Raw genomic sequence first — 14496 nt, forward strand, 5'->3', positions numbered from 1 at the left:
CTTCGTTGCTGTTCGTCAAGCCAGACAATCTGGCACCTGCAATCAATTCCCTTGGCAACTGGAGGCAGGCACTGTCTGAACTCTGACTGAACTCCTGCTGTTGCCCTGGAAACCCCAATCTAAGCCCAATTTAGCTTGATAGGCAGGTCTTCCTTTCAAGTGTGGAGCTCCAAATTTGTTACAAGGAAGCAAGGAGCAGGGGGGAGGGGGCTCCCAGCTCTGGTTTTGCAGACAGTGAGGGAGAGACAGTTGCTGTTGGCATTTTGAGAGAGAGACAGGGAGAGTGCATTGGAGCTTGAATTTTCTTTGTGTGTGGTGGGATAGGGATTTACCTCTTCAGGTTCCAGGGCTGCTGCCAGGCTCTGGGGCCAAGCTGTTATTTATTATTGGTACGTTTTCTGCTGCCTGCTCAGGTGGGGTTTCTGGGAGTGGTGCGGTGGAGATCTTGATGGCTGGAGGAGAGCCTGCTTGCCCCCATGAACAACGAACATGTTCGTGAACAGGTCATGTTCGTCAATGTTCGTTCTTCGTTGTTCATGGATGGTAACAAACAACGAACACCATGTTAATTTTTTTTTCTGTTCGTGCCCATGTCTGTTGCTGAATATGGCTGCTATTTGTTTTCTTTTTATCATAACTTTACTGGCTTGTGCTGAGATGCTGGGTTTTTTTAAAAAAAATGCAAGATGCATGATTAATCCTGTTTTCTTCAAAAAATAGGCGGAAGTGTATAAGCATCTTCATCTGATGCCAACAACTCTTCCAGCCAGTTGTTGCATCACAGGGATCAATAAAACCAGTGTGATGAATAATTTTGAAGGGATTAAGTTGTTAAAGCAACAAACCAACACTTGACTTGAATGTCGACTCAGGTTTTTTGTAACAGAGCATGGCTTTGACTACTCATTTCCCAGCATTCATTCCTATGTCTGCCTGAGCCTGACCACATTCTGAGTACCACCCTTTGGTCTTGTGATGATTAAACCTGTTACTTTGGGTGGCTGCCTTTTGAGCTTCATTTGTATATAGGAGAGGAAAATTAATTCCCCAAGGAAGAGGGACCCTGCTTAAAATACATGTTTTTTTTTTAATGAGCCAGAGACCAAAGCCTTATTCAAACACTTTATTTTTTGCAGGTTATAAAGTCATAATAACATTAGTAAATGTATGTTTTATTTCTTTGATTCAGGAATGAAGATTTCAGTAAGAAAAATTACTGGTAGATTTGTCTTATCAGGCACAATTTTTAAAATCTTATGTTTGCTTTTTAAAGATTTTGTATTCATAATACGGTTCTCTTTCTCTTCTCGGTGGTCTGTTCAGTGAACTAGGCCCTTCCCTTGGACTCAGAGCCTCGCTACAAGTGACATTTTACACGTGAAGGGCGCTTGATCATTTTCGCAGGTCTTTCTGGGAACTGAAGTCCCTCTCCCCGACCCCTTTTCCTTCTGTTCCTTCCCCTCTCTGTTAGAATGGCTGCCTGAAGAGACAGAGAAAGCCTACGGCAACAGCAGCTTTTGTAAATCGTCTTGCTGGGGGGTGGGGGATGCTCTGAAGAAAGCTGACATGTCGATGAAGTCCTAGTGTCCTTCCCCTCTCTGTTAGAACTGTTAGAATCGCTGCCTGAAAAGTCAGAGAAAGCCTGTGGCAACACCATCTTTTGCAAATCGTTCCTCCAGTCTCAAGCCTGCTCTCAACGATCTTTGGGGGCGGGCAGCTGCAACTTTCTCAGCTTTCTCCAGAGCATCCCCCCCCCCGAGCAAGACAATTTGCAAAAGCTGCTGTTGCCTTAGGCTTTCTCTGTCTCTTCAGGCAGCCATTCTAACAGAGAGGGGAAGGAACTGAAAGGAAAGGGGTGGGGGAGAGGGACTTCAGTTCCCAGAAAGACTTGCGAAAATGATCAAGTGCCCTTCACGTGTAAAATGTCACTTGTAGCGAGGCTCTCAGACAGGGTTCTCTTCAAACACTCTGACTAAACCTATCTCAACTACAAGCAATAGGGTTATCATGGTAAAGGAACTTCCTTTTTAAAGAAAGACAGTTTTGTAGAATTTTCCCTCCCAGTGACCCAAGGTAACAGTCATATGAAGACTTCTCTCTATAGTCCTCTTATTTCAACAGGAGGCAGGCCCCAGCCATGACAACAGTGTGGTGCTTCATACCAAAACCCTAGGAAGGCCTTCCATCATGATCGTCAGGGTAGTTTAGGTTCAGTTAGAGCAGTCCTTCAGACCAACCTTTTCTCCTCAGTAGCAGGAACTGGCCAGCATCCTCGCTTTCTGGACTCACTGAGTCAATGTGGAGCCTTGGAACAGACACTGTTGTGGGCAATGGCACTTCTTCCTAGCCAGTAATAATCCAGGCTTGCCTCCTCTTGCTCCCACCAGGACCATCACATATTGTGTCAGTTGATGAAGGCAGCTGTGCTTGGGCACAGGCAAGCAGCTCCCTCACTCTCAGGTAGACAGGAAGGGGTTGACAGTGGCACCCTCCTCCAAGCATCAGATGCCCCAATACATTTTCCAGTACTCCTCTGCCCCACGTCTCAGACCACTAATGGGCTGGTTCTGAGATGTACATATCCTCCTCAGAGAAGGAAGATGGAAAGATCCAGAGGAAAAAGATGCAACTCACAGAACAAGAACAGGCAAGCATTTTTCTCCCCAAAACTATGACAGCCTTCTAATGAAGGCTGAGAGAATTCTTCAACTAGTTCCACCCTTCTCAACCCTTTCTGGGTCATTTTCATTTTTGCAGTGTGATTTGTTAGCCACCTGGACTTGTGGAAAGGTGGAGTAAAACGTTTTCAAAAAATAATGCTGGACTGAGAGACTGATGATCAAATCGTCACAAGTTGTTTGTTTATTTGTGTTGCTTATAATCCACCTTTCTTGCTGAGACTCAAGGCAGATTACACAGCATGAGTCAGAAAGTCAATTTCAAAGATATTTCAATAAACAATGTAATAGAGTTTGATGCTCTCGGGATCCTCACTTCCCTTTTTGATCCCCATCTTGTCTCAGCATGGGTCTAGAAATAAAAAGATGGAGCCTGTAGCAGTGAGTCACGCCAAGCGCATAATGGAACGCAAGGCAGTTCATTCCTCAATCTAGCAAAACCAGTCTCAAAAGAGATTAAACTGGAGGGCTATCTCCTCAAGGACTACGGAGCCTCCTTCCTAAGTAGTTTGACCCTAATGAATTACCTGGATTTCCAAAACAATAAGCAATGGACTTACTTCAGCCAGTTCCATCCCCCTCCAATATCTTTACGGTTGTACAAGAAGATTTCTGCCCTTCCCTAATCCTGTCTGTTACCCAGCCATACTATTTTTCCAAACCTCCTTCCAGACAATAACTTCATCGCTCAAACTTGCCCATCTCCAGGAACATTGGATTTTCATCACTCCCATTCAGATGCTAAAGTTTCTTCCCCTCCATTTATGGCAGAAAAGATATAAAAAATTATCCCTAAGCCCCAATTTTTGTAGCCAGTTTGGAACTCTTCCAGTTACCCCAACTTCACGGTTGGCCTCTCGGACCTGCTTTGCTGCACTTTCTCCTCCTGCTTGGTCAACTTCCAAGCCCCAATGCCTCCTTACCTCTACCAGGGAGCTCCTCCCCCTTCCTCACTGAGGTCAAGCTTGTATGTCTTTGGTTCTTCCCTTTTTGCTTTCCCTATAAGCAGATAGCCATTAGAGAAAGGTTTTTAGGTTTTCTGTTTTAAAATCCTCTCTCTCTCTCCCTCATTGTTATGACAACTACAGTCTTCTGTGTGTTAATTCAATAAAAACCTTTTTAAAGTACACTTATTTCTCCTCATTCTTCTAGGTGCTGTGCTGAATCTGGAGTTCAGTATACATTGGTTTAAGATCCCAAATATCTTTTCTTTTCTGACATGGAACAAGCACGTGTGTGGCGGGGTATTTAACCCCGCCACACACGTGCTTGTTCCATGTCAGAAAAGGGGATGCTTTTGCTGATTACAGAACCTTCATATGTATAGACATGGAAATTTGCCAATATTTAAAACCAGCAGAAATCCAATACAGACTGGAAGAAATGCTGAAACAGAGCATAAGCAATTCTAAGACTGACATATTAAACAACATAGGAACTACCCAGTAGGATCATACATACAGCAGTCTGTAGTCACTTCTATCCATTTATTAATGCTTCCTTATACTACAGCCCTCCTGTCAGAGTAAAAAGCCCTCTTGAATACTTCAGTTTTGGATAGTTTGCAGAAAGCCAAGAGAGAGAGAGAGAGCTTTCCTATGAACTTCTTTAGGTAATTCACTTTGCTTAGCCTCTGATTCTTCATTGTGTATTGGGAATTGAAAGACAAGTTTGCCAGGGTTTAAAAAAATAATAAACACTAAAACATATTGTAAATGACAGACTTTACGTTTTCTTAAAAAAGGAATAAATTGCTTTGGACTTTAAAAAACCATTCTTTTTAAAGAGTGATATATTTAAAGGTTAATATAACATTCTGTTGTTAGTAAGATTTCCCAACAAGCAGCTTTTTTGTTTCATTTTGCCTGTGGCAAATATCTTAAGATCACTAATAAAGCCTTATACAAATACTTTCATATATTGAAAGAACAGGATTTTGACACTCACTGATAGAAGGAAAAAATGACAACATTACAGGATTGTCTGAAAACACAATAAAAGCATTGTGCATTCACTTGATATGAATTATAAAATTATTAGGATATACTTAAAGGTTCTCAGCATTTACCTTTTTAAAGTTTATCTAGATCCAGTATTTGTGCTTTGAAACGCTGTCTTCTTTTGTCTCATTAATTACTCATCAGAAATTATAAAATAGTTGGACCCTATGAACATTCATTCATTCATTCATTCATTCATTCATTCATTCACCTCCTAGGAATCAAACATTGTACAAATTACAAAAAAAATTGTATTGTCAGATAACAGGTTTTTTATCTCTCAGGCATGCCAAGGGCCACAATTCTTATTTGCCTAGAGGCTGGTAAATAATAATGGGAAAATGCAGCAAGAATAGGCCTTAAACCCCTCCTCTTTTTTTTTAATCTGATAAAGCTCATGAGAAGGTGCCTTTTACTGTATCAGACCCAGGGCCGGTGCCAGGGTTTCTGGCACCTGAGGCGAGATACCTACTTGCACCCTTCCCCCGCTAACCAACTGTATATTGTAGGCTTAAAAATTATGAATTTTAAATACATCTCCAAAATTATACCTTTTCCAGCTTTTCCAGTCTGCTTTTAGTATTTTTGGTGATTGGGAGGGGCAGTGGTGTAGCGTGGTCTTGGGGTTCCCGGGGCAGCAGGTGGCAACCCTCGCCTCTCTCTCACTCCAGCCCTGCACAATGATGTCACTTGTGACATCATCACGCAGGAGCATCCCCTCACCTGAGGCAGCTGGCAGCAGCAAAGGGGCAGGGAAGCGGCCCACTTCCATTCTTGCTGCTGCGCTGCCTGGGCACCCAGCTCACCGGGAGCCAAGCCAAGGCAGGTGGCAGCAGCAAAGAGGCAGAGAGGTGAGCGGGGACTTGGCCTGCTTCCCTTCTCGCCTCCCTGTTCGCTGCCGTGCTGCTGGGGCACCCGGCTCGCCGGGAGCCAAACCAAGGCAGGCGGCAGTGGTGAAGGGGCGGAGAGGTGAGCAGGGATGTGACCTGTTTCCCCACTTGCCTCCCTGCTTGCTGCTGTGCTGCCGGGGTGCTCAGCTCACCAGGGGGCAAGCTGAGGCGGGCAGCAGTGGCAAAGAGGCGGAGAGGCAAATGGGGATGCGGCCCACTTCCGGGTTAGGGGGGCTGTCACAGGCCAGCACGGTGCCTCCTTCAGAGTTCAGCACTCGAGGCAGCTGCCGGCACCGCCTCCATGGATGCACCGGGCCTGATCAGACCACTGGGTCATCAGAGTCAGTAATGTCTTCTCAGACTGGCTGCAGCTCTCCACGTTGTTTTAAGTAGCGATCTAAAGACTCACATCACCTACTGACTGATCCAAATTACAGCCTCTCCTGAGTTCTGATGAACTCAAAAGCTTGCACCATTTTGTGTCATTTTGGTTGGTCCTAATGCAAGGTATTGGGGAGGAAAAGTGACATGGTATAGCCTGATCTTGTCAGATCTTGAAAGCTGAGCAGGGTCGATACTTGGACCACCAAGGAAGAATCTACTGACCATCTCTGCTTCTCACTTGCTGGGGCCGTATAAGTTGGCTGCAACAATGGCACAAACCACATACGTACATAATAGGGTTGCCAGCCTCCCGGTGGTAGCTGGAGATCTCCTGAAATTACAACTGATCTCCAAGCAACAAAGATCAGTTCCCCTGGAGAAAATGACTGCTTTGAAGGGTGAACTCTATGGTATTATACCCCACTGAGGCCCCTCCCCTCCACAAACACCACCCTCTCCAGGCTCCACCCCTAAAATCTCCAGGAATTTCCCAACGTTGGCCTGGCAACTCTAGTACATAACAAAAGGTATTGTGTGGATTTATTCCTTTGGCAGGTATTAAAGCAATAATCACTCATATCTATAAATCTGTGGTATACTTTTGACACAGCTCTCCAGGAACACAGTGTCAGAGCTACCTATAACGTATCAGTGGTGTGAGTGGCTTCACACTGAAGCATCACATTGTTGGGGAGGGAGAACTGAAAGGAACACCCAAATATGCACATATCTGAAATCTGAAGAACTTTGTGAATATAGGTATATCACTGATTAATTTCTCAGACAATTAAAACAACAGTCTACTCAGTGCACTATGAATTTATAAAGATACCATGTAAAATTTAGCATGAGTGTTTCAGCAGCATGTTTATACAACAGCCCAGTTTCTTACCACCATATATATATTTTATCTGTATACATTATATCTGTATAACTTTTTATCCTTTCATTGTAACAATCCTGTAATTTGTACCAGCCTATTTTTATAATATTATACCATTAACGGTCAGATTTGGGTATGGATTGGTATTTGTATAATACATTAATATGTATGACAAGGACTGTTTCAGGGTACTCCAAATCACAAAAAGAATTATGGTCCAACACTTGTTACCTGAAAGGACAATATTGCCTGAAGGGTCACTGCAATGTAGAAATTAACAGATAGCCCTGTGGAGGACTCTAGGAAATTTTACAGTGCTTGGCATTTAACAAAGAAAGTGCACGTATTACAGGCTAACCTGGTGGAAATAGTGTAGTGTTTTTAAAATAAATTGTTTCACTTTTCCATCCATAATTGAACTAAATGTAACATTGAAATTGTTTTTTTTAAGGCATATGGGAGCTCTTAAAATAAAATTTGAATAGCTCAATTAAAAATGATATCTACCCAAATAATTATACATCTATGTTCACTGGTCATTAATTCTCTCTGTCTCATGGCTTATGAAAAATTTCCCCATCACAATTTCAACAAAGGTTTTCTATCTTGGTTAAGTATTCTGTATCCTTTCAGATTTTGATATGTTGGTTTTTTCAGGTAAATACTCCCTGCTTAGGACATTATCCAACAGTTCTGTTGTCTTGCTACCACAAGCACTTGAATAACGCAGGTGCCAAATCATGTAGTTAAATTCAACCATGATTAACAAGATGTGTAACTCATGGGTGACAACACAGTTAATAAGTGCTTTTGGTTGGGATACTGAAATTGTGAGGCCCAGCTATAAATTTCTTCACATTTTCAAGACAGGCACAAATGCCATTCATTGTGTGAGAGCATGCATAGAATTAGTATGGTTCGAACTGCAGTAATCCGATTCAAGTTTTTCCCTCACTTCCTCCACTAATCCAGGTGTGAGCAACAGAGAGTAAGCTATTTCTGAAAGGGTGTTGGCCTGCATCAATATTGGCTTACACCCAATTTCAAAACATCTTACCTGTCAAAACTTCTCTGCAATGCCAGGATAATATCTTTGTCATAATATCCTCTTCTGTGATGTTACATTAGGTCAGCAGCAAAGACTCCTCTCACCCTGCCTTATTTGTTTGCAAAGCAAGTCTTAGGAAGTTTTGGAATTATTGCTTGTGCTCCTCACTCTTGATATGGTGGAAGAATTTTCTAATTTCTAGAAGAAATGCTAGCAACCAACATAGTAATTACATCATTTGCAGAAGTCCCAGTCACATAACCCAGTATGCAGTCAGGTTCATATTCAACATTGATGTGAACTGCTAGAGGAGCTTTGCCGGAATTCACAGATGAAGAATGTGATTATTAACAATGATTAAATATTCTGAATGTTTTAATTTCTGTGTTGATTTTATTTTACTTTTTTAGGAAGTGGCAAAAGTCCATCATTCATATTTGGTAACTAAACAACCTTTTGGCAAAGAAAAAAAAACCCTTTGCAGTCCCCCTGCAATAATAAGCAAATGTCTGTCACCCCATTAGATCATCTTGCCAAGAAATTCAGGAAAACTGTGTCTCTTCTTTTACCTCACAAAAATTCCACAAATATGTGACCTCATGATAGCCCAAGTCACGCAGTGATTTTATCGCAGATTGAGACCTGCCCATGTCACGGGTCATGGGGTTCAGCATGTGAACAGGAAGGTGAGAACTGCTGAACTTTTACCTCAGTTGTGCAGCCCCATCAAAGAATAAATGGACCAAATCATTGTACAGCTGTATAAAGAGGTGCACTGCTGAATACCTATCACACAGGGGCCTTTGTGTTCTGGACATGATCTAGCATTATGATGGGAAGAACTAGGCTGAGGTTTTCTAGCAATTACTAAGCCATTATCACAGAAGAACACAGGACCATTTATCTTCTAATTCAGAGTGTCACCTGTTCTTCATTTGCAAGTCAATAACCATTAATTATGCTCAGTGGAAGTTTAAACAAAGATTTTCCCCTCTGTTAAAACCAGTAAGCCATTCAGTAATGGCAAATAAATCTAGAATAGCAATATTCCCTTTTCCTCCTTGTTTTGAACCTGAAATCAGTACAGTAAAATCTAGAAACGTGTGAATCAAGAGCTTTATATATTGTCTAGGAAGGGGGGAACAACTTCCTGGCATTTTGACTATAGTAAAAATACCAATTTTTAACTATATAGTGAAATGGGTATTTTTTTTATGAAACATTTTAATTTTACAAACAAGTACAAGCACACTCAAATCCTAAATTAGGATTTGCTAAAAATCAAATAAATCTTAGAAAGTTGTTTCCTCTTTTTTTTTTTAGAATTACAGTGCTAGGATATTCTTTTTATGTGTTTAATTAGAACTGTTAGGAATACATGGCAAAGCAAACCCACAAGCTGATAGTATGGATTTTTAATTAATAATTTGTAACATATTTGTTAGCTAAGAGCGGTGTTACTTAAGATCAGAATTATGTAGCAGTACTGTGAATATCACACAGAAGAAACAGAGGGCTACGTATTTTGCAATTCTCTGCACAGCTGCTTGTGCCCGTGTCCCATCAAAATCCTACTTTGCAGATTGCAGTCTTATGTTACATACTATATAATATATTATATTATATTATATTATATTATATTATATTATATTATATTATATTATATTATATTATATTATATTATATTATATTATATTATATTATATTATATTATATTATATTATATTATATTATATGTTGTATATTTTGTCTAGCCAAAGATCTTGCAGTAATAACATTCAAATCCTAAATATAGTGTCTGCAATACAGTGGAACTCCATGTGTGGGCAACTCATGCACAGATCATTGTCCTTCATGGATAAAAATAAAAAGCATAAGAATACCCTGTTACTTAACATCATCAAGGCATATTGAACAGTCACCAAGGGTTAGGTGTGAGTCTTTGCTGTCTGTGATGTAGCATAGACTTAACTCATTTATTCCAGTAAATCTTGTAATAGTTGCTTGTTTGAATGAAAGTAAGGTTGCCAGGCCAGAAGGAGGATTTGGATGAGGGGGCTTGGGATAGGCAATGTCAGCTGTGTTACTGCATCCCAGCTGGGGAAAACCCATACCTGCTGTTTAATAGTTCTAGGAATTGTTGGAAACTCTATGGCAAAACCATGGATTTTTCTGATGATATCTAGATCTACACTTTGTCACTTTCAGGTTTTCCATGGAAGTGATGTATACAGCTGACAATGTCATTTTTTTTTCTCCCTCGGTTGCTCTGCCAGCAGGAGGCCTCCCTCTATGGTGTTCCTAATTGAAAGTAATTGAATGATTACACCAATCACTGCCAATGTAATGGCTAGAGAGATTGTAGTTGAAAATTCTCTAAACATATTACCTTTGTGTGAACATTTCATTTAAAATAGTAAATCGGAGTAATACTTCAGCACAAAAGACTAGAGATGGGCACGGAACAAAAAAAACGAACCAGGAGGTGCATGGTTCATGTGTTTCAAAATGGCCGTGGCAGCCATTTGAGGGGCAGGGAGGCCACTTTCGGCCTCTGCTGCCGCCCTGTGGGCTCCCAGGGCGGTGGAAGAGGCTGAAAACGGCCTTCTCGCCCCTCCTGGGAGGAGAGGAAGGAAGCCGCGTTGCAGGGGAAGGTAAGTATGGGGCTGGGGCTGGGGAGGTAGGGGGGCTGGGGTTTGGGCAGTTTAAAGGGATCTGCCCTTGCAAGTCCCTTAAAGGGGAAATGGCCATTTATACTGCCCCTGTAAATATGAACCAACGAACCAATATACAGTTCGTGGAAGTTCCTTGAAAAAGAGCTTCCACGAACCCTGGTTCGTGAACCCCAAACCGGCCTGGTTCATGGGGTTTTTTGGGTCGTATTTAGGTTCGTGCCCATCTCTACAAAAGACTGCCTGTTAATATCTAAGTCCTGCTTCTGATCTTACCAGTGCTAGTTAGTTGATATAATTGCACTAATTTCCATTAACTTCATTTATTCATGTTATTCAAACTTCTTATATGGCTGTACATGTGCAATATTATTCTATTTACTTCTATTTTTAACAAAATTGTGTTGTAGTCCTGTTAACATTAACAGCAGCCTATTATTTCCACTGCAGCCAAGATATTAGCCACCATATGTTAAAAGCTCTGTCCTTAGAAACATCAGTACATCTGCAGTTAATCACTGTATAGGCAATCCTTATTGTACACAGTAGGTTGATTGGGAGAGCCAGTGCAGAAGAGTGTTGGCTCTGGAACAGACACATTGTAAAATTAATTTTTCCCTTATTCAACCTTGTGTGCCTTTAAGAAGCAAAGATCTGTGCGCAGGTGGTGAATTCTAACTTCCTGAAGCAAAAAGACATCACGAAAGCTTGGAATTAAGACACCCTTTCAAAGAAGGATTTAATCAGGCAGTCATATAAGAATGCTTTGGGATGTTAAAAAATCAGAATCTTTTTCCTGTTCCCAAAAGGCTAGCATAGCATAACTGTGATAGCAAAATACAAATCACAAGAAAGCATTCATAAGCTACCAAGCTATTTACTAGTACGAGGAAAGAGCATGTTAATGAAATCTTTGCCCACGTGTTTTGGCTACAAAAGTATCTTGTAAACTCAATAGTTTTGTGCCTTCATTTTACTGGCAGAGGGAAAAAATACCTGAACTTTTCTGGTGGTATTTACGAAAAGAAATTGAGCTGTCCCAGAGCTTTTATTAATCTGATTTGCAGAGTATCCACCAGCATCTGGGGACCTACTAAAGTTGTTTTCTTTAAATGCAATGTGAAGAGGTCAATGCAAATAGCATTGTGATTACCCTACAAGATAGCAGGTCCTTTATACCATATGGAGAGAGTCTGAATTATTGTGTTTGTGTGCTCATTATTTATTAAACAAGGGCTCAACCTTATAGGTAGCTCCCTGTTTCTTTCACTAAGGGATTAAAGTATTTCAATCATTTTGGATTGACTTACAGTGGTAAGTTTTTTTCCAGATATTTCAGGAGAGCAGTGTGGTCTCACTGATTGAACACTAGACTGGGAGTCAGAAACCCAAAGTTCTATTCCTGGCTCAGCTGCTTACCCAGTGAGGGATGCTGAAGACATTTGTTGTTTGGGACTTGCCCTCTTCACCCTTCATCTGCCTTAACTATTTAGCATTGAAATCTTTGCGTAGCTATGGCCTGGCTGTAGTATGTGACCTAGAAATTCAACTTTGCCACCAATTAAATTTGGATGAGGACATCTGTGTGAGGATCATAATTTCTTCTTTAAAAGAAAAGGCTTTCCATGGGTATTGAATTTTCTCTGTTGATAAACATATCTTTGCTACAGTTCTTAACTATGTTAATACAGACTAAGTAGCTACAGCTTAAATCAATTGTCATGGAATGTATATTTTCTTTATATGCCTTTTATTTAAAAAAAACGTTTAAAATATATTTGGTCACAGATAGAGCCTGTGTGAAGTAGTAATTAGACTTCCAAGCTAGGAGACCCAAATTTTAATACCAGTGCCTCCATGAATGTTTTCTGGGAGAGCATGATCCAGTCATTTTCTCTCATCCTACTCTACCTCACAGGGTTGTTGTTGTGAGGATAAAAAGAAGGAGGGAAGACTGATGTAAGCTGGTTTGAGTTCCCACTAGAGAGAAAAGCATGATGTAAATATCTAAATAGATACATCTGATTTTTCTATAGCTAAATTAACAAGCAAGGCATATGTGCAGATTAACAAATAAGACAGATATTCAGGTTCTTCATTTATTGCCTTTAGTAAATCTGAAATGGCTACACCAAGCTGTAGTGTTCAGGAAACAATAAAATTAGTGCTGCTTCTTTTAGCTTAATAATTAACAAAATGCTGCTGCTTTTACCCAACATTTTCAGAAGTATTAAATTTGGGCATATTGCATTGGAACCATTATATGTTCACCTGTAGGGTAGGGATCCCAAAGCATATCTTGCATATAGAAAGTTCTGAATATAAGAAGCTAGAAAATTTAGGCTGCATTTTATTGTTTCTTTCTTTAAAAGTTGATGCTGGAGTTGTGCTAATTTTCCTAGGAGCATAGTCATGTTATCAGGATTTTAAAACAAAAAACTGTGGTAATACAATAGGAAGTACCAAAGCGTGTTTTGAACAGATTCACTAAATCAAAATGTGCCTTATCTTTCTTCAGGCTATGTGGCTGATGTTGCAAGTAGATGAACCTGAAGACTTTGTGATAGCTACAGGAGAGGTTCACAGTGTCCGTGAATTTGTGGAGAAGGCATTTGAGCATATTGGGAAAACCATTGTGTAAGTAGAAGCCTTATATCTCAGACTAGCCCAGTTTTGTCAGAATTTGGAAGCTATGCAGCATTTGTACTTGCATGGGCGACTGCCAAGAAAGACAGGAGCTACTATACAGTATAGAAGAAGGCAGTGGCAAACCATCTCTGTTCATCTCTTTCCTTGAAAACCTCATGAGGTGGAACTTCATGGGGTTGCCATTAGACATGGGCACAAACCAAAAAAAATTAATGAACCCGTGGTTCGTGGTTCAGTGCCGCCGACAAACCTGAACTAACGAACCGAAATGAACTTTTCCCATTGATGAACCCATTCGGGGTTTGTGGTTTGTGGGGCTCAGAACGGCCCCTGATGGACGTAGAGAGCACATATTCACAGGGAATGTTTAGCAGGCTCTCCTCCAGCTAGCACCCAAGTTTGGTCAAGATTGCAATAGGGATCATGGAGTTATACCCTCTCCAATCCGAGGCTCCCAGGCAACTCCCACTCGATACAATTAGAGCCACCAATTAGAGCCACCACTGACCAGATCAGGCAGTGATAATAATGTGAGCCCTCAGCTGAGGTGCCCACTGAGCTTGGCCCCAGGGCCTGGCAGCAGCCCTGGAACCAGATTTGGGATTTTTATCCCAAAAATCCAAGCTCAATTATACTCTCTCTGTCTCTCTCCCCAAAGGCTAGCAAGTAGCAAGCAACAGCTCTGTCACACTCCACTGCTCACTGAAAGTGAAACCCAGCCTGGGAGCCCACAGGAGGTCTGTGGTTGGCCGTCAGAGCTGCCTATCAGGGTTTGCAGGGATGAGATTGGCGTGCCCATGGCTACAGAACACCCCCTCCCTCCCCCGGGTGTCTTCTCCCAAGTTGTAACCGCTTTGCAGCTCCATGGTTGGAAGGAAGACCTGCCGATCAAGGAAAGCGGGGCTTCCATTCGGGTTTCCAGGGCGACAGAAGGAGTGCAGACAGAGTTCAGGCATTCCCCCCAGCTCCGTTTCCAAGGAAATTCATTGACGGTGCCTGACTGTCTGGCTTCATGAACCGCGTACATGCACAACGAACCGGGCTTCTAACGAATGCTGGTTCGTTGGACTTGGACACTCATGAACTGCCGGATCGTGAACTGACAATCGGGCGGTTCATGGGGGTTTTGCGTTCATAATGCGGTTCGTGCCCATGTCTATTTGCCATGAGTCAGTTGATTTGATTGTACATTTTATCTTTTTAAACAGAAGCACACAATCACAATTTAATATAGTGATTGTTTATTTGAATGTACTTGTAAAAGGCAGTATTTCTGCTTATGTATTTAATTC

The 14496-nt window shown here is 41.4% G+C and overlaps 1 protein-coding gene across 1 annotated transcript in view; it reads left to right on the forward strand.

The window, feature by feature from the left end:
* Positions 1-14496, forward strand: part of GMDS (GDP-mannose 4,6-dehydratase) — a 440144-nt gene that overhangs the window by 316484 nt on the left and 109164 nt on the right. The window contains exon 8 of the mRNA XM_054984295.1: positions 13074-13192. Within this exon, the coding sequence (XP_054840270.1) occupies positions 13074-13192 (119 nt within the window). The remainder of the gene's footprint in view (positions 1-13073; positions 13193-14496) is intronic.

The sequence above is a fragment of the Eublepharis macularius genome, chromosome 7 (assembly GCF_028583425.1).
Source record: "Eublepharis macularius isolate TG4126 chromosome 7, MPM_Emac_v1.0, whole genome shotgun sequence".
Lineage (NCBI taxonomy): Eukaryota > Metazoa > Chordata > Lepidosauria > Squamata > Eublepharidae > Eublepharis > Eublepharis macularius.